Source organism: Neomonachus schauinslandi, chromosome 5 (assembly GCF_002201575.2).
Source record: "Neomonachus schauinslandi chromosome 5, ASM220157v2, whole genome shotgun sequence".
Classification (NCBI taxonomy): Eukaryota; Metazoa; Chordata; class Mammalia; order Carnivora; family Phocidae; genus Neomonachus; species Neomonachus schauinslandi.
Window position 1 is genome coordinate 145,022,177 of NC_058407.1, and position 23,943 is coordinate 145,046,119.

Below are 23,943 nucleotides of genomic sequence, written 5' to 3' on the forward strand. Positions count from 1 at the left end.
CTATTTCAGGGTCATTCGTAAAGTTAAAATACACTAAATTAGAACTATATAAAAATGTTTAATATTGTCTGTGGGTTTTATAATATTTAATTTTTAAACTACAAAATTCTGGTCTGTTATCGCATAACAACTACCTTTGTGTTCTCAGCATGCTCTCGGTGCTAGGCTCTGTGCTGAGAGCTTCCCATGCTGCAGACTCCCCTTCCTCCCCCAGTGGTTTTAAATGAGTCTCATTCCAGGTCACATAGACACAGGTCTGAGTAAAGTAAGAATGAGACAATGCAGGGGGGGGTGACTTGGAAATGACAAATGCTTTGGAGAATTTTTCATAGATTCCCGTTGGTGCTAGTGAAGTGGTTTTGACTCCAAAAGAGTGAAAATTTCAGAAGAGAGCAATCATTTTTGCCACCAAAGGTGACCCACAATTTGGAGGATGCTCAGGGTGGATGCATGAGTGTCTCATGTTTTGAAGGCTTTTGATCTGAGGAGGTTGGGGTGGAAACGAGCATCCAACTGAATTTCATGACGTGAAGGAAGAGAAACACAACAGGTAGCGCTAGGCTTCAGCAGATGGCTGGCATTGAACTTCTTACAGATCACAGGACACATTTGGCTGCTGGTGGGTGCCACCATGTTAACAGCTCTGGGAATAGCAACACACATAATTAGATGCCACCCTGGCCTTTCGGGGATGGAACAAGTTATGGTCAGTCTGGGAGGGAAGAAGGGGTAACAGATACTATACAACCCTGAGTCGTCACCAGAAGGGGGGGAGACGCAAACTTACGTACACAGGAGTCTTCAGGATAAACTACAACAGCCGCTGTGTCAGAGACAGGAGATCCACAAATTAGATATCAGAGACATGGGTGTGTTTGTGCAGCTCTGAACAAGACCATCGAAGCCAAGGGTGAGAGAGTGTTCTGTGAGACGCACAAGCTGACATCCAAAGAGATGCTCAGAGCTCTCTGCCTGAGGGCCCTTCTGGCTCCTTACTCCAGATGTGTCTTGGAAATGGACTCTAATGAAGGTAGCATAGTGACTGTGAACACACGGATTTGCTATTCTTTGTGGGGGAGCCTGGAGTTCTGGGGTTGGGCCTGGGCAGTGATGGGAGGCATAACATGAAGGCTGAAAAACGGGTACGAGGCCAAACTTCCTAATCTCTTGCACGTCAATCTTGCTACAGTGCAGATGCATTCGTAACTGTTTTGTCTGAGTCAGGGGTACATGCATACCATATTGCTTATCTGGAATGAGAGAGACTGCTAGGCATTTCTGATGAGGGGAGCACATGGTGGACCGGTCTTAATGGAATTTGGAATATAGGAAATCATAGCATCACCATCAGCATCCAACGCATTCTTATTGCCAACATACCTAGTGGGCGTGTCTGGGAGACTTGCCCTTGTGTGTGTTTGTGTTTTTGGTTCAGGACTCACCTATCTGGTATCTGCCATGCTCAGCACGCACCTCACAAGATTCCTTGAGTGGAAGACTATGGCATGGAGCCATGTGCAAAAGAACCAACAAAAAAAAATACCTTCCTAAATCCTCTTCCTCTTGGCAGGGCACCATCGGACATCCGACATTTACCCTCCAGCACATCGGCCAGTTACGTATGTTTCCCTATAGATAAAACATTAATGGAAGGTTTTAAACATCAGATTCAATACTAGGCATTTTCTTGTACACACGTCTATTGCTGCAGGAATTCAAAACCCTGGGGGTAGAGTACATACTGTTCTTATTTGCAGCATAAGGCATAACATGCTCCGAAATGTACACGTCGTTGTGGCCTCGACTGTCCCTGGAGCAGTACGATGCTGTTGACCTCAAGGACGATCGAAGGTAGCTGTCGTTCACGGCCTGGGACGGCAGCGAGTGTTTGTAAGGGTCCGAGGGGCATCTCCCGATGACTAAGCGTCGGTCGTCCCCATAGCAACGGAGGAAAGGGTTATCGGAGGTGTGGTCCGGCAAGAGGGACTTGCTCCGCTTGCTGTCCTCCAGACCCTGGGGGAAGAGGGCGCTCTTGTTCCCCGAGAGTTTGCTGGAGGGGACGCTAAAGAGACTCCCATACAAATTTCCCTCCAGAAGCCGTTCCCGGTCCTTGAGGCTGATGCTCCTGGAGGGCCTGCTGAGGTCTGTCTCCCTGGGCTTGTCGACAATGTTATCGTAGGAGTGCTGACGGCTGATCCTGAGCTTGTTCTTCTGGAACTGGAGGGTGCTGTTCTGCGCCCAGTCCTGCTGGTAGACCTCCTCCTGGGCGGCCGGGCTCCCCGTCTCCTGGAGCATCTGGTCTTCGTCAATGTCATAGAGGTTGCCCATCCGCAGGCAGGCGTCGCACTTGAAGGGGGACCGCACGGTGAAGTGGCCCGAATAGGTGGGCAGGTTGGACAGGCAGCTCCGGCAGTGTGTGGAGTTCTGCCGGTACCGGTCGCTGCCCTCGCTGTGAGGGGAGCTCTTGTCTTTCAGGGTGAAGTGCTTGGCGTAGAATTTATGTTTGTCATTGTTGGGGAGCGCATCCTCATTGTGCAGGGGGTTCCTGTTCGTGGGCAGTGCGGGGTCGCCCTTGCGGAAATTTTCGCTGGGGTCCTGGTAGGTGTCTGGGAAGTCCACGTTCTCGGGCAGGGCCATGTTTTCAACAAACTGGGGCGGGTCCAGGTGGAAACTAGGTTCCTTCTCGCCATCGATGGTGTAGATCTTGTCCCTGGGAGAGCTTGCTTTGGTTTTCAGATAGGAGCGCTCGACCTCGCTGCAGTCCTTGGGGTATTTGGAGGCCACGGACCTTTTGAAGTTGTCCTTGGTCTTGTGGTTCTTACTGTTGTCGGGCTCCCTGTGGCATGTGGCCCGACTCGAAGTTTCTGAGATGTCCGAGTGGGCCACCTCTTCCGGAAGGTACCGGGGACTCTTGAGGGAGTGGGTCCTATTCTCCACCACTCCCTCATCCCTCTGGGACACTGGGTTCTGGCTCAGTGAATCTTGGCGCAGCGATTCCATGGATTTCTTCCAAAGCTGCCGGGGCCTGGAGTTCGCTTTGGACTCTGTGCTCACGGCCACCTCCACCGTGTTGGGGTTGGACTCATTGAGAGTAAGTGGGTGCTGTCCCTGGAACACGTAGTTATTGAGGTTGTCCTTGTGCCTGTTGGCCACGAATGTCTGCAGCTCATTCATGTTGTCCCCAAAAATGTTGTCTTTCCCCTGAAAGGACCTGTTGTCTGAATAGATCAAATTTCCCTTATCAGAAACCATGTCCATGATGAGGGAACCTCTTTGGATTAAGTCAGCAGCCCTTTTGGGGGAATCCATTCTTGAGGAGTTCACGTTGGACACGTCGGAGATGTTTTTGGCTGACCGGAGGAGTTTTAACATGTTGCTCTGGGATCCGGTCAGGTTGAAGTCCGGAGACTTCTTCTTCTCCTCAATGTGCACTCCATGGATGCAGCTGTAAATGCCCTGTGGGAACGAACACGAGACACGGTCAGCAGCAGCAGGAATACGAAACAACCGCACACCCGGCCTTCACCTGCAAAGGTGGGATGTGTCCTTCTTGGAGGAGGCTTGGAGGGGATCTTGAAGTCCAATCTGAATCCCGGGAATGTTTCTTAAATCTATGAGACCAGTAAGCGCCCAGCTTCTCTCGTCTCTCTGGCTCAAGCTTATCCCAACACTTTACCGAACAGTTACATGTGGAGTCTGAGAAAAGGCATTGACTAATGCTCATGTATCTTATAAAGTTCTTGGTGCCTCCAAATTAGCATGGAAGGATATTGAATTGATACCTGGGGCACTAGCTCATCTTTTGCTGTAGTTTACCAGAGTGAGAAAACCCTTTCCGGTTACTCTAAGGCTGGGCGTAAAAATCCATGGGTGATCACTCAGACATTTTGGGGAAGGAAAGATAGAGAAGCTGGGCTAGAAGGAGCAGTTGCAGGGGACTAGTCTTGCCACCATGTGGGGATGTTAGCCTGAGAGTGAAACCATCATAGAAAAGAGCAGAGCACAGGGGATGGAGAGACAGGGCATGCTTTGAACTCCTGGGGCCACCACTTGAGACTTTTCATAGATGCCACTGAATATATCCTTTTGTGTGTGTGTGAGTGAGTGTGTTTGACACAGAGTTGGGTGCTAGCCATTAGGAACAGTGGAGCATCCTGAGGACACTGTAATGCAGCACTGAAATCCACCCAAGGACTGAGTGACTTTGGGACTTCTGGGTGGCTCAGACATAAGTACCCCCAACTGTGGGTCCCTTGTTTTCCATGCTGCCTTGTTCCTTTCTTAAAGATAGCTGTTTACTTTTACTTCAAAGTAACTCAAGAGCTCTTACTTCATGGTGCAATGGTAGGCAAGGCGGCTTTGGGGGGGGGGGGAACATTGTGATTTGTGTCCCTCTTTCCCCACTGCTGGCCCCAGATTTTGGCAGCCGTACCTAAAGGGGACGATCAGAACAAGGCCCTCCCAGGACAGACAGGGAGCCAGCCCAAGAAGGGGTCTGTAAGGCAAACGTGGAGGCCGCTGCTGACTGGGGCATGAACTGGTGGAAAGGGTGCATGGTTAGTTGTGGACTCTGCTGACCATGGCCCCGCCGGCCCCCCTCCCCCCCCCCCCTCCCCGCCTCCCCGGCATTTTTCTAGAGAGTCTGCACTCCGCCTTCCAGGAACGGTACACGGGGAAGGCACAGTAGTGAGTCTGAGCATCTTTCTCTCACCCTTTCCCCCCCCACCCCGGGTTGCATGGCTTGGGCTCCCTAAAACCTGGCATCGTGCCCTTTCCCACCTTCCTGCAGCCTGGTCCTCTGTCCCCTCTGTGAGGTGTGTGGGTCCTGCTCACCCGCTGCCTGGAAGGAGGGTCCCCTCTGCCTGCTTCCACGGCTGCTGGGCATGGCAGTCACACCAATGCGCCGTGGGTTTCACATAGCACAGAGCTTCTGGACCTTGTATGTGAACCCGTGCCCTCCCCACCCAGCTCAGGAACAGAGCAATCCTACACCCTGACCTAGGGAGACTCGGCCACTGTGGGTGAGAACCAGTGTGTCTCCTGTGGGTTTGGGTCAGACGAGATCTGTGCTTTTTCTTCCTTTGGTTAGTATTATAAAAATAGTTTAATTTTTTTTTTTCTGAATCTGTAATTTCGTTCTAATGAGCTCCCGTCACCCTGCTAGAGCTTTTGAAAACCTCCCTCCACCCCTTCACGGGACAGGTCAGTATGCTCCCACAGGCCAAGATGAGCTGGCTGTCCATGTGGGGGAGGCCCACAGAAGTGGTCAGGGAGCTGAGTTATGTCTCAGGAATGGGGTGGCTGGTCACTGACTGCTTTCTCTTATCCCTGGCTTCCCCTGGGACTCACAGGTTGCAGCTCAGGCAGCTCCCAGGTGCTGATGTGCCTGGTGAAGCCTCGGGAAGGAGTCCATGTGATGGACCCAGCCCGTCCCCCAGGTCTGGGTGGCAGCATTCTCCTACAAAGTTAACCCATCTTCTTGGTGGGCTGCCGAGGAGAGGGGTGCATGGCAGAGAAACATGGAACCTGCGGGAAGTGAGTCCCAGCTCCATCTGTCATTAGCTCTGTGACCTTGGATAAGCCGCTAAGCTTTTTGAGCCTCAGTTTCCACACCTGCAAAGTGGGAACCACACACTCTCAAGGTGGGTAGAGGGCAGGATAAAAGGGTGCAAACAAAGCCCCAGATAGAGCAGAGGCTCCAGAAACATGAGCCAGATGAGCTGCGCCGTCGGTCATCCCCGATGTGCCCTACTTCGCCGTCCCCTCCCCTCCGCCCCCACACCTGCGCGAGCACCTGGCGCCCATGGTCCCAAAGCTGCAGGAAAGCGCAGGCTGCCCCTTACTACTGAAGGTTCGCTCTGGTTAGGGAGCAGCCCAGACCTTCCCTTGGCAGTGGGCCCTGGGCCGCAGAGCTCTTGTTACTTGGAGATTCAAGCTCCATCCTTCAGGTGATGGAATGAGATGCCTTCTCGGCCCCACCGGGGCCCAGACAAGAGCTGCACTGATGAGAGTGTGAAGCTCTGGACAGTCCACTCTGCTCCCCTCGAGGGCCCTGACTCTCAGAACATTCTCGATGGGGTGTGGGCTCTCCTGCCCTCCATGGTTCCCTGCAGTCTGTCTGGACCTGACCCCTGAAGCATCTGCTAAGGCCTAAATGTTTGTACCCTCCCCCAAAGTCACATTGAGATCCTAACCCTAAAAGTTGGTGGTGTGAGGAGGTGGGGCCTTGGGGAGGGGATGAGGTCCTGAGGGTGGGGTGCTTGTGAGTGGGATTAGTGCCCTTAGAAGGGAAACCCCACAGAGCCCCCTCGCCCCCTTCCACCTCGTGAGGACACAAGGAGAAGTCTGTAGCTCCTGTCCTATGAGCCCACCGGGCAGGCCACGCAGTTGCCATCCCCCTGACATCTGTCTTTCCTGGCATGTATGCATGAATGTGCCCATAAGACACATTCTCTGCCCAGACCCCCTGACCTCTCCCATTCCTCATGACTGAAAACCAAGGCAGTTATTTTTGCTGGTGACAGTGAATGTTCTATGTGAGAGGGGGAGCATTTTGGAGAGAAAAATTAAGAGCCCCCCTCAGACCAGAGGGCACATTTTTTTTAGGTCGAAAAAGGCAAAGGCCAAGGCTGTGGGAGAAAGTGGGTTCTAATGACTTCTTCGAACCCTGGCCATCCCCTTTGGCAAGGCCAAGAGCACCCATAGGTCTGGTCTGTATTTTGTTGCATGATCCAGGAGCTTCCCAAGGGACATCTAGCCCATGGGGAGGGCTGCATATGTCTGCTGTGTGGCAATAGCTAGGTCCACAGCCTGGGTGTTGAAGCTGCCGCAAGAGCTGGTTAATGGAGAGACCTGGCTGATGGGCAGGAAAGAACGTGCCTCGGGGGCAAGCACATTTCAGAGGCAGCCTGGATCTACATCCCCTGGAAAGGAACCAACACTAGGAAATGGGCTGAAGCATGTGACCCAGCCCTGCACACGTGACAGGCTTCCTCTTTCCTGCCTTTTTCTGGCATGATCCATGAAGTAGGAAGAACCCTGTAGTTTGAAGGACATTTAAGGTGAAGCCAAAAGGGTCCCATTCCAACCATTGGGGCCCCAGTTTCTCCATATCCACAGGACGGGTGTGATCATAGCAAACTCACGGGGGTTGTAAGAGAGGATGGAGGAAACCTATCTGGCCCAGCCCTTATTCACACACGACCATAATTCATTGTGGGGTTGTGGTCTTGCCTTTGTAGGAAGGTGGGTTCTTGGGCTTGGAAATTCCCCACTGCAGGTTTGTTAAAAAAATGATTATGTGTGCACAACGAAGACATTTTTGTCTGTGTTCTCTGCTCTGTGTAAGGAATATACACGTAAGGTGGCATATGCATGAATGTACCCATAAGACAAGCTTTAGAGCTATGTGTTAGCCCTTGATGAGAAAGGGAGAACATTTTTTTTTTTTAGCAATCCAGAAGCCCTGCTATGGATAGCATCAGGGGCTCAGCCCCTTCTGAGTTCCCCTAACAAATAAGAGAGGCAGGAAAGTATATTAGATATGAAACCCTTCTATTCATGCATATCAGGCTGCACTTATTTTAAAAGACAGATATTATCTGGGGAGAAGGAGGGTCAGTGCTGAAAGTAGGGCTCCCTGCAGCCTTTAAGGACACAGGAGTGATGGTGGCTGGGAGTCCCCAAAGGGGCATGGAAGTCCTTGCAGTGCTATGAGACACAGGGTCCTCTCTCCCCTAGGGAGGGAAGACTGAGTTCAGATTCCAGGATGCCTGGCTCCTGTGTGCCCCATCCCCCTCCAATCCTGTCCCTCAAGATGCTTGGAAGGGAAATGGGGGATTTAGTTCATTTCTCATAATGACAATCCTCTCCACTCAGCTTCCCTAATGGTATCTCAGAGGAAATGCTCTTCCCGATACAGGCAGGATTTACAAGGAAAAGCAACAGTGTGCATTTGCTCATGATAATCCCAGAGTCATTTGGATATGGAAAGCCTTCAGTAACTGGTGGAGAGAATTAGCTTAAAGTTGGCATAATACCTAGCTATATGCATAACTATGTATGTTATTTTTAAGCAGTCTGTGTGTTTAGATGCCATCAAGTTAATTAGGAAATATGTATTTGCACAGAATGCAAGTTAAGCGTGCCACTGAACAGAAAAAATCCTCCCCACTAAGCTAATGTGTGCCTTCTGAATCTCCCAAGTGCTTAAAATCACCAAATGCTAAGAATATACAAATTCCTTTAAAAATGATTATTTTGTTTTCCCAATAACCTTTAGCATATAAAACCACACCAAATGTTTTTCATTAAATTCTTCTAGAGTGAAAACATTCCATGGTGAGTAAATGGGAGAAATAGGTAGATAAATAGATGGACAGATGGATGAATGGATGGAAGGATGGATGGATGAAATAGGTGGATGGATGGATAGATGGGTGGGTGGGTGGGTGGGATGGATGGATGGATGGATGGGTGGGTGGGTGGGTGGGTGGTGGAATGGATGAATGGACAGACAGATGAAATAGATGAATGGATGGATGGATGGATGGATGGATGAAATAGGTGGATGGATGGATGGAAAGATGACTGACTATGAGATAAATAATATTACATTCTGTTAGAAGATGAGTGAATATATATGTATGATGCAACTAAGTGACAAGATTGTATTGAATATGTAAACATCCATTATGTCAGTTGTGTGCACACATGTGTTGGGTAGTATGATTTGTATCAAATCTCTTGTGTTCCTTGTATTGGATGTTTGTTGCTTATGTAAGAGCATGTGCTCTGGCTGGTACCACACCACCCGGATGCAAGTCTCGGCTGCACCAAAGACTGTGAGGCCTTGGGTAATTCTCTACCCTCATGACTTTGAGTTTCCCCATCTGTAATCTGGGGCTAATAATGGTTACCCACCTCACAGAGATGGTTTGTAGCTTAAATGGGACGAAGAGTCTACAGTCCTTACAGGGTGCCTGGCACATGTAGGTGCTCCACAAATACAAGCATTTTCCATGATTGTTGTCATTACCGATGAATTACATGTCCTGTTTTATGGTGACATACACGTGCTGTATTGTGCACCAGGAGAGGGGTTTCCTTGTGTAGTGTGTGAGCTCACTAGAGCATGTGTGTTCCGTGCTGTAGTTTATGCTGGGTTGAATGTGTACTTTGGTTTTCTATTTGATGTGTGTGCATCTTCTCATGGTTCTTCATGTCTTTGCGTCATCTGAGGCTCTGCTGCATTGCACGCGCTCATGAACTGTAACGTCCTGTGCAGGGATTTTAGTGGTGTTGTAGAGCACCTCTGGCTGCTAATGGTGGACAACACAGACTGCTGCGTTTGGCTTACATGGTATTTTGTTTTTTTAAAAAAATTGAATTTGTCACTAGTATTTAAAAACTGAAAGGTTTCACATAAAATCAGATGACTACTTTCTCTTTTAAAAACTAAAAGACCCGACAATATTGCTCTTGCGTTCTCATAAGCTAATACTCTGCCCGACTTGAGGAGGACTGACCCCTTGAGGTGGGGTAGGCAATCTGGAGTGCTCTCTCACCTTGACACCCAGGGGGCTTTCGCTGCGTTTCATCTCATTTGTGGCTATTGTTTCCATGCCTGGCCTGCTTTACCCCCAACCCCCTTCCCTCTCTGGCTTGCACAGTCATCTGGGATTGCTCCTCGCTGGGTTATGAAGGCGCAGAACCTGGATTCCTTTCCGACAAGCCCAAGAAGAGTTGGTGAGCGAGGGGAGGATGTGCACACCGCCCCCCCCCAACCCAGGAGTCAAGCATCCCGGATTCTTGAGGCCCTGAGGTCTTCTGGACCTGCCCTCTGCATTAAGGTCGTAGCCGGCAGCGGTACTGACCCTGCTGATGGAGAAGAGCAGCCCCGGCCGGTCGGAGCACACGCCGGTGAAGCAGAAGCGCAGCTTCCAGTAGAAGAGGTGCTCCCAGATGAAGGTGATGAGGCTGAGGGCCATGGCGGCCGCCAGCATGTAGAACACGCCGGCCATGTTGTCGATGTCCAGCTGACTGCTCATCACCTCGTTCTTCTCGTTGTGGCAGATCCCCGTGAGCCACAGTGTCTCCAGCTCCTCCATCTCGCCTGCACAGGAGACAAGAGCCGGAGGCTGTGAGGAGCGGGGCATGCACTCTGGGTCCGGGGCAGACACGGCGGACTTAGAGCTGGGGGACCTGCAGGCACCTTACTGAGCGCTCCAGGCCTGCGCATGCTCACTTGCGCGGTGAAGCTCAAATGGTAACGGGACCTACCTAATACTGTCGTTGGGAGGATGAAACAAGATAAGGTGTAGTCAGGTGCAGTCCCTGGGAGGGGGGTATGTGGGTGTGTGGGTGTGGGTGTGAGTGTGTAATCATTGTCATTATGTTCTACCCATCCTCCTTTTCTCTGCCCGTGCTCCCACTCAAGCCTGGAACAGGACGGGGCATAAACTGGCAGCTTGCTACCGCGGAAAGTCTCGCATTCCAGTTATGACTTCATCACTTACTAGCTGGGTGAGTGCAGAGCCTCAGCCCTCCTGTCTGTGAAATACACAAACAACAGTGTACCCTTCCTGGAGTTCTCATGAGGACCAAATGAGCTCACGTCTGCAAACATCCTAAGTGCAGTGCCCGGCTCATAGCAAGTTTTCACAAATAGTAGCGTTCATGGGATTATTGCGAAAGGAAATGCCCGGCACATTGCACGGCACACGGCAGTCCTCAAATATGTTAGCTTCTACCTGCATCTTCCTTTAGAACATCTGGGATTGTTTCAAGATGCCACGCACTAGCAGGGCACTGAGGGCAGAAGGCATTGAAGAGAGACATTCCAATCAGCTCTGAATGGCCCCTTGCAAACTAAACACCTCCCCACTTCAGTAGGCAGTTAAAGAAGCAGGTGGAGTTTAGAGTGGGAAAGAAAAAGTAGACGTGCTTAGCATTATTTTGTCTTTCTATTATGTGCATTTCATCCAGTTGCCATTTAGGAGGAAATTCTCTGATCTAAATGTCTAGCTATTAAGCTGTCTAGCAATTCACTAAACTATGGCACTTACACTATGATTCAAACTTTAAAAATTATCCTTCAAGGACAGTGAAAATCAAACAGGATGCATATAATGTTAAATGAAAAGTATGACTATGGTGTGTGTGCGCGCGTATATCTGTATCTAAGATACAATATGAAACATTAGTAGAGACAAGTAAAAGGAAACACTCCAAGTGTTTCTTTGATTCTCTTTTGAAGAGTTTAGCATAATTACCGCTTTCATACTGCTGTCTTTTTTCAGTTTCGTGAAATTAGCGTGTGATGCTCTTGGTTGGTTTGCTCTCTTGAATGATTTGGCTGAACAGAGAAATCTAAGTTGATCCTTATTTTCTCTGGGCCTTTTGAAGATGTTACTGGGTTTTCTTCTGATCTAGATTACAGTTGTTGAGAAGTTGGCTAATAATCTAATTGTCACTACTCCCTACGCATTCTGTGGTTTTTCTCTGATGGCTCTTTAGATTTTCATTTTGTCTTTGGTGTGGAATGTAGGTGTGGACTTGCTTTATTATTTGTTCGGCTCTAGACTCAGTGTCATTCTTTGATGTGTGACTCAGGATTTTAATTCTGGAAAAAAACTCACCCATTCTTGCTTTGAGTATCAACTCTCCCTATCCTCTTTTAAGAAAAAAAATTAGTAAACTTTATTTTTTTAGAGTAGTTTTAAGATTTCAGAAACATTGAGTAGAAGGTACAGAGTTCCCATAACTCCTCCCCATTTGCTCAGTTTCTCCTACTAACATCTGGCATTGGGGTGGTTTTTTGTTTTTTGTTTTTACAATTTATGAACTGATCTTGATACATTAACTAAAGCCCAGAGTTTACATTAGGGTTCACGCTTTATGTTGTACCATTCTGTGGATTTTGCCCAAGGCGTAATGCCACGTGTCCATCGTTACAGTATCATACAGGATAGTCTTGCTGCCTTGAAAGTTCCCCATGTGTGCTCCCCGATTCAACTCTCTTCACGCCCCATCCCAACCCCTGGCAACCACTGATCTTTTAATGGTCTCTCTAGTTTTGCCCTTTCCAGAACATCACATAGTTGGAACCAAAGTGCACATAGTAGCCTTTTCAGACTGGCTTCTTTCATAGTAACAAGATTTTTTTTTTTTAAGGTGAGCAATCATCTGATTTGTAAAAAGATGAAACAAAATTTAAAATGATACACAATATCAATTTCAAAACAGCATCAGAAAGTCCAAGGTTAAGTATCCATACTCAGCTCATAACAGAGCAAGTGGATAAGCAGAATAATTCGTACTGTAGCATTTTGCTATATGAACTGGTCGTAGAAAAAGCTGATAAAGGAAGGCAGGAGTGCTCTATCTTTGAAGAATTAGAACCGAGGGGTTCCAGAATCATCTGGCATCCATTCAGTGTTGTATTCATGGTTAGAAATGTACATGGTGGGAATCCAGGGATCTTCTGGATCCTTCCTTTAAGGTCCCAGTTAACTGTAGCCACAATGTTAACACTTATGCTGAGAACTATATGCATTTAAGTACCTCCACTTCTCTCCATGGCTTGACAGCTTTCTTTTTATTTGCGAATAATTTCCATTGCATAGATGTACAGTCTGTTTATCATTCACCTACTGAAGGACACCGTGGCTGCTTCTGAGTTTTGGCAATTATGAATCATGCTGCTATCAACATCCGTGTGCAGGTTTTTGTGTGGACATCCGTTTTCAACTCCTTTGGGTAAATACCTGGGAGCACGACTGTGGGATTGTGTGGTAAGAATATGTTTAGCTTTGTGGGAAACTGCCAAACCCTCTTCCGAAGTGGCCGTGCCATTTTGTGTCCCCACCAGCAACGAATGAGAGTTCCCGTTGCTCCACATCCTCGTCAGAATTTATTAGCATTGTCAGTGTTTTGGATTTTAGCCATTCTAATAAGGTACATAGTGGTATCACACTGTTTTAATCTGCATGCCCCTAAGAACACATGATCATTCTATCATTTCTTCTGAAAATTGTGTTTAAAATATTCTAAACCTTCTCATTCTATCCTCCAGGTTATTAACTTTGTTTTAATATTTTCCACTCCTTTATGCCTCTGTCCTACAGTTAGATGCTTCCCACAGATCTATTTTCCAGCTCATTTATTCTTTCATTAATAATATTTAGCCTTCTGCTTTCATTTAATCTATTTTAATTGGAATATTCATCTGGCCATCTTAAGTTCCTGCCCATTCTTTTTATCATAATGTCTCATTCTTCTGTTATGAGTCTTAAAAAACTTTTCTACATTTAATAATTTCAAACCCACCATCTCTCAGATTATTCTCTGCCCTGCCTCCTCCCCACCACGTTGGTTCTTGGGATTCACATTTGTCTGCTTGCTGTGTGCACTGGCTCTCATGGTGGATTTCTTCCTTTTGAGGTAATTTTGAGGATGAGCTCATCTTCAGCAGGGTTGCTCTCGCTCTAAACCCCATGGGGCCCCCAAGCACACTGGGCTATAGAAATGTTCCTATAGTGGGGTTCTGAGTTTGCTTCTGCCATGGTTCCAGAGGCTTCCAATGTACCAGTTTTTGTATGAGAAAAATGTGGCTGTCACTGCCACACCATGTAGGCAGTATACACTTGGACCTCCGTACTCCTATAGGTTTTAATTTCTCACTCGGAGCTTCAAGCATATGGCAAGACTTCTTGTACTTTCTTCGCACTGATGGACAGTTTTTTCTAATCTTTGCACAGATGCGTTGATTCATTGGGGATCTCAGATTCATGCAGTGGTATCATTTTCTACTCTCTGCACAGTTCAGGGCCCCCATGTGGATGTGAAAGCCTCAGTCTCCACCCCTAGGCCCTACATCCCCTTAGGCTGCTATACTTCCACAGAGAGGTGCTGCGAGAATATCCCATTCCCATCTGTTTCCAGCACCTAGGGCTTCCCTGTTCTTTTGATCTTCACCGTGCTTTGTGCGAGCATGTGGGTGCGTATGCATGTGTGCGTGCATATGTGTGAATGTTCATGCATGTGTGTCTGAGCAAGCATGTGCATGAGTTTGCACGTGTGAGTGCACGTGAGCATGCGTGTGCATGTACTTGCTTCTAATCCTGCACTGTGATGTGTTTGCAGCATGAAAGGGGCTCCTGTCAATTGAGTCTCCCTTCATACCACAACCACATAGACGTTTATAACTTTTGTTATCATGGCTAAAAAAAAAATCACATTTATGGGAGGAAAAAATAGGAAACCCAGCCTTTTGTAAATTCATTGCCCACAAGGAACGGTGTAGTTAATCAGTGGTACAGGCACAGGTATGGGAAGGGACATCTCAGTCTCAGTTCCTTTCCTTCCAATAGCCTGCAGGGCTACCACGCGGTCACACTTGTCCTGGGGGCCTCTGTAATATCACCTCATCGTGCAGCCACAGCCCCAGCTGCTCATCCAAACGCTCCTGCCTGCCACGTGCCTCATGTACATCACTGCTTCCTCTTCTCAGAAACACTGATGCCTTCCCTTCAAAACTCCAGCATGCTGTTGACTTCCCTCTCCCTTTGGAGTGTGCGAGGACACAGAAGTGACTCTCCGTGCCACGTTCTGTTCCCCTTGGTGTCATCCCAAACACAGCCGGGTCTGTAAGCCTAGAACAGCACCAGTCTGGGTAGAAGAAACATCATTAGATTCCTTTCGTGATGCAAATAAAAAGATCTTCCCTCCGCCTTCTGACCTAACACCTGTCTTTGAGGAAGTCGATTTGGTAAACCGGACCCATGAGAGATCTTCCCTCCGCCTTCTGACCTAACGCCTGTCTTTGAGAAGTCGATTCGGTAAACCGGACCCATGAGAGATCTTCCCTCTGCCTTCTGACCTAACGCCTGTCTCTGAGTAAGTCGACTCGGTAAACCGGACCCATGAGAGACCTTCCCTCCGCCTTCTGACCTAACACCTGTCTCTGAGTAAGTCGACTCGGTAAACCGGACCCATGAGAGACCTTCCCTCCGCCTTCTGACCTAACACCTGTCTCTGAGGAAGTCGACTCAGTAAACCGGACCCATGAGAGACCTTCCCTCCGCCTTCTGACCTAACGCCTGTCTCTGAGGAAGTCGATTCGGTAAACCGGACCCATGAGAGATCTTCCCTCCGCCTTCTGACCTAACACCTGTCTTTGAGGAAGTCGATTCGGTAAACTGGACCCATGTCACGCAAGGACAGCAGACGCACATTCCTCGATCCCAGGGACAGCCTCTGCTGCAATCACATTTGTACTTATTCATTTCCTGCCTCGTGGTCTTCTACTGGTGCACTGAACTGTAGTTCAAATACTTTCTTATTTTGTTTTTAATTTACTCAAGTATACTGTAATCTCCTTGGGGGCGATCAGGGACCGCGTTTTATGATTTTGCTATTTCTTGTGGCCGCAGCACACAGCAAAGTACTGAATCCATATTTTCTGTTTCTATTTCTTTCCTTGCATCCTCAGGCTTAAATTAGGCAGCAATGCAAACATGTTCAGATCTGCTGGGTGAGTTTTTCTGCCATATAAATAGAAGGAAATACAGATCAAAAGGGAACTTGCCATGGGCTTGGGAGTAAGAGGCTGAGCAGTGCACATGTCATCGGCTGGGGTGAAGTGGCAAAGGGCAGTTTTCGAAGGAGCAGCTCTAAGATGCTCATTCCACCATCCATTTCTTCCATTACAAAGAGGCTGTGATCTTTGTCAGTGTGGTCTTGTGAACTGGAGCTGGTAAGTGGGACAGTTAAATCTGTTTCCCGGAGCAGACTCATCCGTGCTAGGAAGACAGAAGCTAAGCGCTCCCCTGGGAGCCGAGGGGGTGTGGGCCTCTGTGGGTTTGCACCCAAGAGGACTGGTCCCCGTGTGATGCTAAAGCTTCCCCCTCCCTCTGTCTGTACCTCTAAGGACAGGAAGCTCTGTGCACCCGAGAAGGCTTCTGCAGCCATGAAGTCATGTCTGATCAGAAGTCCTGCCTATACCTGGTCTTCAGGGGGGGAATGTTGCCTTCCACAGGTATTCCTGCGGACCTCGGGTTCTCTGCCGTCCCGAGGAAGGCTGTGAGGCCGGCACACAGAGCGGGCGCCCTGGCTCTGTCCCTTCCCAGGGTTGCCATTAAAAGGCAGAGTGGTGGGGCTTTGAGAGGTAGGAGCCAGAAAGATGTACAATCTAAAAGGGAATATGTGAGAATAATTGAGACAGCACCATGCACATGCCTGACACATGCTTCCACAAGCTGCCTGGATGCTGCGTGATACGCATCCAGCTCCTCAGTCATGAGGTACGAGCCGTGCATTTCTCGTTTGCAAAAAGGAATCAATGAAAATGCAAGTAGACACTGTCCCGGAAATCACAAGAAAGAATGTTTTAGGTAGAAAACACCAGAATAAGCCACAAAAGGGAGCGCCCTTTCCTGAAGGGTTTGGGGAGCATGGCACGTCATCCTGGCAGGTCTGGAATGCCACAGGAGGTAGGACGAGAGTCTGTATGCCTGCACTCAACTGCCTTCCACACCTACGACCCATTTGACCTTGGCCCAGAGACTCCACTTACCTATCCTTCCACTCATCCCTTCCTTGATCTATTTTCCTATTCTCTTATTTAACAAAGTTACATAAATTCCATTCCATTTCAAGCACTGTACTAGGATTTTTGAAAATTAACCCACGCGGCACTCATATCAACCCCATGTGGCTGGTGCCATTATCATACCCATTTTACAGATGAGGCAGAGAGAGGCATCAGTCTCTCTGGTGTCTACCAAGTGGAGCACAACAGTATTTAGCTCATACGAGTCGTGCTGGAATTAAATGAGGCTGCACGTACCTCGTGCCTGGCACACACTCATTACTCAGTAAGTATCACTGGATCCGCCGTTCTTTGCTGCCAGAAGCCAGGGGGCCGGGGGTGTGGGGTGTGGGGTGTTGTGTGTGTGTGTGTTGTGTGTGTGTGTGTGTTGTGTGTTGTGTGTGTGGATCACACACCCCTCCCTCTGCCCTGCCAATCCGTGGAGTCTGCGATTCCAGGAAGGCATGTCCAGAGAGAAGGCTTAGCCCTCCAAGACGAATCTGTTATGTCCAAAGTAAGAGAAATCAGTTCTTTATTTGCCCTCAGACTCATTCTCTGCACTTCCAGAGGGACTGCAGTAGGTTTTCAGATTAGATTTCATTCTATTCTGCAAGACTGTCTGAGAGCTAAGGGGATTGCTTCAGGAAAGGATTTTATAGCATGCCATGTGACTAGCCTTCAGACTTCCTGAGCATTTCTCCCCCGAGGTCGGTTGTAAAAAGTTCATTTTGAACCTGTACCCTTTAGGCTCCATCCAGGGCCTGAGAATGGGCTGCCATGCATCTTCTAGAATCAGCTCACACACAGACCCTTGCGGGCACACACCTACTTAGAGTTTCTCTTGGTTTCCGGCCAGAGCCCCTGACCCTACACAGTGATGGTAATGGGGAGATGGCGTGTGTGGTTTTGAGAGGCTGGCTTTGATGCCCTATTTCATTTCTGGTCATGCTTTTGGGTGCTTTGAGGACTTCATTTGGTTTTGCCCACATTCATTCACTCATTCATTCATTGAGAAAAGAACACTTCTAAAGCACTGAGCACGCAGTCAGCGGCATCTCTGTATTTTTATACGGAGGCAAATCGCATATAGTCTTTGGGCTCCACGAGCTCAGAGTCCTGTGGAAGAGAGCGTCCTGCAAGCCAGTCATTCTGGCCAGATGAGATGACTGAACCTGCACAGGGAGTGTTTTGACATCAGAAAAAGGTTCAGAATTTGGGGGAAGGAAGAATCGATGAAAGGAGGGGCCAACTGCAAAGGACTCAGCTTTTGTGCTGAGGAGTTGGGGTGTCCTGAGAACGGGGGGGCATTGGAGGAGCTGTATGCTTGCTGGACCTTAGAGTCTTCAGTTGCTGTGTTCTCACACATAATGTAAGGCAGGCTGTTACAGGTGCGCGTGGGTGGCAGATGGGAAGGACAGGGATACAGTGTGGGGTCTCCAGTAAATTCCATCCCAGTGACATAGTCACTTTTGGGGCCCTGTCCTGGTCTCAGAGGCAGGCAGGACATGCAGATTAACCTCTCCTGCTCCCAAGATATGTGACTGACTAGAGAGAAACCCATTTGCAGGAAGTCACTGATAAGGATCCACTGTGAATTGTCATCCATATCACCATCGCCCATAACAATTTACACTGGATATACCAGCTGCATGATATGCTGAAATCTTGCCGATGGCTACCTCTGGAGTGCAGCTCAGAGGTCTCCACTTCCAGGAAGCCTTCCCTGAACGCACAAGGATGTGGGTATGAGACCATGGTTTCTTCTTCCACAACATCCTGGGTTTCTCATCAGTAGGGAATCTGTCACACTAGAGTCTAATCACTGTTTGCTTCTAAGTCCTCCCCATCGGGAGGTGAGTTTATTCAGGGTGGGCATCCTGCCATATTCTTTTTGTATCCCCAGTCCCTAACGCAGGGCTGGACACAAGTAGGGGGTTTGTACAACTGTGTTGACTGCTGATGACACAAGGCTCCTCCTCTTGATTAGCTTGTGATACACTGTTCTGAGCATCAGCAAAAACCTGAGAGAGGAAGGAATATGTGAAGCCCCAAGCAGAGGGGTCAGGAAGAATGTCTGAAGCCCAGAAATCAAGGCTGACTCTTGGGGCAAGCAAGTTCCAATCAAAGAGTCTAGCAATAGAGTTTGGTGGTTCCCCATGGGGAACCAACTTCCATCTATAGCCAAAAGACGTCAGGATGATGTTGCTGCTGATCCCGTTAGGGTTGGCTGTGAACACCAAGAGGGGAACTGACCCCGTTTCAACCCCATTTCATGTCTTGCCCAGGGATTGGGCACTTCGGGTTTCTCAGAAGCCCGAATGGAATTGGAAATGGCAAAGGAACAATTTTCTTTGTAGAGAATCTAGGGCACCATCATCGACAGGCTGGTGTTCTTGATGAGAACAGATTCGGTCTCTGTGAGCTCTGAACTGTGGTCCCCAGAGTGAGGACGTGCTCTCTTTGCCCAGTTGTCCTGGAAGGAAGCGCTGGTCAGATCTAGGATGTAGTCTGTGGACTTGGAACAGAGTATGGTCAGCCAGACCATTCGATTACTGACCTTGGTGCCTTAGCTTCATCAATTTTACACTCTTGATTCAAAGCCAAGTAACCTTGGATCTGGAAATAATAGCATTCTGGAGCCTAGGACCTCTGTATCCATGACCTATGAGGGTCACTGAACAATCTGCTGGAGAGAAAAAAAAATACCTTCTCTGGTGGTGGTGGTGGGGATAGTACAAGATTCTGGACACACACAGCCTAAATCTGGAAGATGCATCTCCCTTATTTAAATGTCAGAATATTCCATTTCGGTATAATGCTGAGAAGTCACAAAAGCAAAATAAAAATAGGGCTAAGCTTAAAAGGATCCAGTTAGATGCAGAGACAGGCTGTCTTTGGCATTAATGTGTTACTACTACCTTCCAGCTGAGGTCTCTGCTCTGTGGACGGAGCCCGAGGCCTGCAGGAGGCCCTGCTGTTTGTCACCATGGGGCTGGGGTTTCACAGGCCACTGGATCAACCGTGCAATTTGGAGTTGGGGAATTTTGTGCGCACAGGTCCCCAACCTGTGTCTCTTGAGGAAGAAAAAGGAAGAAGCGTGCAGAGGTTGGGCTGCCCCATCAGACACCAGGCAACGTAAGTGGTCACAATTTTCCAACAGAGGGCCGGGTTGGCAAGAACCAATTCTCTGGGGTAAGGCTGCAGAAAAATGTCGCGGGTGAATCCTGTATATACCAAGCACCACTGGAGCCTACTTCATCCATCTGCTTCACACACCTAGAGATGGTCAAGCTGCCATGATTCAGAAGGCATAGGTACTGGTGAATTCACAGTAACTTTTTGACAATTGCACATTTTCTCCATTGACAGTCCTGAAAATCCTATGACTCATCATGTAAGAGTGTGAGGGCTTTTTAATGTCACAAAGGGGTCCTTGCATTTTAAAAGGCTGTAGATGGAAGGGGGAAGAAAAAGATAGCAATAATCCCACATCCCAGGTTAAGAAAGCTCTTTCTTTCTTTTAGCAGGTAAAATGGCATCCCCATTTTTCGGCTCCTTTCTTTTTGGTCAACAAGCTTCCTGAGACTGTGGGGACCTTAAGCAAAGGGATCACATCTATTGCCCATTTTATCTGCATTCCCCATCGTCCAGGACAGTGCAGAGACTTAAAGGGCACTCAAGATTTGGCTGTGGCGTGGAGGAAAAAGAGGAGGAGAGGGTGGTGAGGAAAGCAAAGGCGAGAGGAAGGAGAGATGATGTGACTGAAGATGGAGAAGGGGAAGACCAGGGGAAATAGGACCTGTATAGGAAGGACCCTATATCTGCTGGCAGTGCTGTCCATAACCAAAGTGGAAGGAAGACCCAGTTTGTCTTTTTATGGAGAGTGTGGGTTACAACTGAAGAGTGCACTCAGACTTCCTTGATGATAGTCCTCTCCCCCCTTACAGGTGTAGGTGCTTCTCTGCCCTGCTCTTCCTTCTCCCAAATCAGAAGCAACAGATGAGGTGAGACCATTGCCAGGGATGAGGGGGGAGTGTAGGGGGATGGGGGCATGGTTGATTCAGATGCCAAGTCAAGAAAGTGTGTGGGGTAGACACCACAGTCCTCTTGCTCCGTTCTACACAAGCAGGGAGATGGAGGAGGAATTGGGGTCTCTAAACTAGGGGCTACGATCATACAACAACCACCGACCACAGGCATTGATGAACACACCTACCATTCAGTGACACAAGACCACTTTACCTCTCTCCTGGAAGGGAGAGACGGGGCACTCAGAAATTACAGGAACCACACACTCTGGTGATGGGAATGCACACTGGCTGTTCTTTCTCTGAGAATTGTTTGGAAGTATCTACTAGAACAGAGTATATGCGCATTCTGTGACCCAGCAATTTCATTCATAGGTATATTCCCAAACAATTAAGGGCCTACATACACTGAAAAGGTACAAGAATGTCCATCAATAGCAAATGTATAAATAAACAGCAGTATATTCATACAACGGAATACCATGCAGTAATAAATAGGAGTTTTAGTTATATGCATTGATATGGATTAATGTCCTAAAAGATATGAATGAATAGATGTTGTATGATTCTACCATTTATTTGAAGTTCAGAAGGAGGCAAAACCTATCCATATTCATCAAGGTCAGAATGATGGTCACCTTTGGGGGGAATCTTTGCTGGAAGGGAGCTTTCTGGGGTACTGGTCATGTTCTCAACTCTGATCTGAGTGGTGGTCACACAGTTGTATAAAAATTAATTGGACATTGAGATTTGTGCAATATCGTGAACGTATGTTATAATTTACAGAAGAAAAAAAGCAGCAGAGGTATAGTAGAGGTATAAGGCGTTCTTCCATTTTGGGGGTCAAGAGAGAAAATAAGAAGGAAAGGGGAAGAAAAAGGACTTTCTAACCCAGAAAGTGAAAAAAAAACCCAATTTTTTAGAAACATTACATTTTTTTTTTTACAAAGAGTTCTTAAAGGATAAAGAGGGATGAGTTATGTTAAATTTTTCCATATTGTTGGAATTATTTTAAAAGAACGTGTTGTACTTTTATTATTGAAGCCAAAAGTCACCAATCTTTATGAAAAGGTCTAACTAGTAAATATTCTCAGCTCTGTGGGCCCTGTGGTCTCTGTCCCAACTACCCCCCTCTGCCTCTGCAGCGCAATAGCATCCTTAGACACACACAGTGAATGAAAGGATGTGTCTGTGTTCCAATAAAACTTTATTGACAAAAACAGCCAACAGGGCAATGTGGGCCATAGTTAGTAGAATCCTGATTTAAGCAATTAAAAAAAGAAAAAAATGATTATTTTTAAAAAAGTATATATATGAACAAGAATAAATCCCAATTTAGGGAGACTCTTATCATTGTTATGATCGATGATACTTGCTGAGTACCTACCGATGGGTACTATACTTAGCAGTTCTCATACATTATACCATTGAACTTGGTGAGGTCAGTGCCATTACGATTCCTAACTTAACGGGGAGGAATGCGGCCCTTAAAAAGGGTAAGGTCCCAAGACCATAGAGCTAGGAGAGATCTGTTGTTGTATTTGAGCTCAAAGCCTTTGGTTTCAACTACACCCCATGCTGCTATATTTAGGACAATTTTTTGTGTGTGAAATATGACAAAGTTTTAATAAATTACTAAGATATATAAACTGTCCAGTAAAATCTATACATAAAAACAGTTAAATGGCCAAAAAAGATGAAAAGACAACTCCCTTTTTTTTTTCATTTTCACTATTCCAAGGAATTCTAAGGCAACCCTAAGATGCATCTTCTAAAACAGCCGAAAGAACAGTAATGCTCAAAGCTTCTAGACTGTTTTAAAATTGGTACATCGATTTATTATTAATAGTACTTTTAGATGGGAACAAGCCTTCTGGGCATTAATATGACACTATAGATGAAGACTCCTGATGATGTTTATAGCCATTAACCCTTCAAATTCTACATCTAAGAGTTTGTTGCAAATACACAATTAAAAAAAAAGAGGGGGCATGAATATGTTCCTTCTATCATTATATGTACCAGCAAAAAAGGAACATTTTAACATCAGGAAAATAACATAATGAATTATGGTTTAAAAATGACTATGACATTCTATGCACAAATGTGAGGACCCGATTATGTAATGGCATGAAAAAATTCAAAATAGAAGGTAAATTAAAATAGAATATAAAAGTGTATATAACCACTTATTAAATATATTTAAAGCAATGTGTCTGCAAGAAAAAGGCCCAGAAGGTAATACCTCAACTGAAAACACTTATGTTAAGGCAGTAGACTGGGTGATTTTATAAGGATATTATATTGCCTTTCCAAAGAAGTGTTTACAGAATCATAGGCTGAAAGGGATTTGGGGCCAGTGTGTATCCATCCTGTAATTCCCCCATCAGGTTCTGTGACATCAGCATTTGACTTACCAGCAAGCCATTCATTATGTCTTATTTCAACTTTGACAGTTCTCTTGACATTTGACTTTCCCTGGTTGGAGCGATTCATGGCTTGTCAGGCACGAATCTGGCACCACTGACCTTGTTCTAATCCTGGCGTTAGACTGATAATAAACACTGCAGCTCTGACTCTCAGGGGACCAATTGGGAAATTCACTGCAAACTTACGCCCATGAAAACCCTCAGCGCTCTCGAGCACAGAGCGAAAGTCAATGGCCCTCCAGGATATTTATGGATTTTATCTGTTTCTTAAGTAAGTGCTGTTCCATTATTATTCCAAATATGTCTCTAGTTAAAATTAAGAAGGAGATAAACAAGTCTAATTTTTATGGTACCATCTGGTCACAGGCCAATGAAGAAGCAGTTAAACCCTTTATTGCTAATCTATGCTTGGGATAGATTTCATTTCTTCCTCTCGAAACATTTCATTTCTGAATGAATAGTGTGCTGTGGACATAGGAGGGTCAAAGTCACTCGGTTGCTAGGGCATCACAATGGTCACTGATCAACTCCCTTTGGGGATATGGCATCAAAGTGAGGTTTGTGTGTCTGTCAAAGTCATCCACACAGAGCATCTCCAATGTTCCTTATACTGGTTGCTGTGCTGATGCTTACACGTTCCACACGGTTTATTTCTTGGGTTTTCACAATCTCCAAAGGTCTCTGGATATGGAAACCCAGTTAAGAGCCTTGAGAGAGGAGGAGGAGCAAGATGGCAGAGGAGTAGGAGACCTAAATTTTGTCTGGTCCCAGGAATTCAGCTGGATAGGGATCAAACCATTCTGAACACCTACGAACTCAACAGGAGATCAAAGAAAAGAATAGCAGCAATTCTCTGAACAGAAAAGCAACCACTTTCTGGAAGGTAGGACATGCA

At 47.1% G+C, this 23,943-nt stretch overlaps 1 protein-coding gene across 1 annotated transcript in view; it reads right to left on the reverse strand.

Annotated features, from left to right (window-relative positions):
- Positions 1-1,656: 1,656 nt before the first annotated feature.
- Positions 1,657-23,943, reverse strand: part of GRIN2A (glutamate ionotropic receptor NMDA type subunit 2A) — a 363,888-nt gene continuing 341,601 nt past the window's right edge. The window contains exons 11-12 of the mRNA XM_021698148.1: positions 9,876-10,114; positions 1,657-3,456 (exon numbers count right to left, since the gene is read on the reverse strand). Coding sequence (XP_021553823.1) covers positions 1,657-3,456; positions 9,876-10,114 — 2,039 coding nt within the window. The remainder of the gene's footprint in view (positions 3,457-9,875; positions 10,115-23,943) is intronic.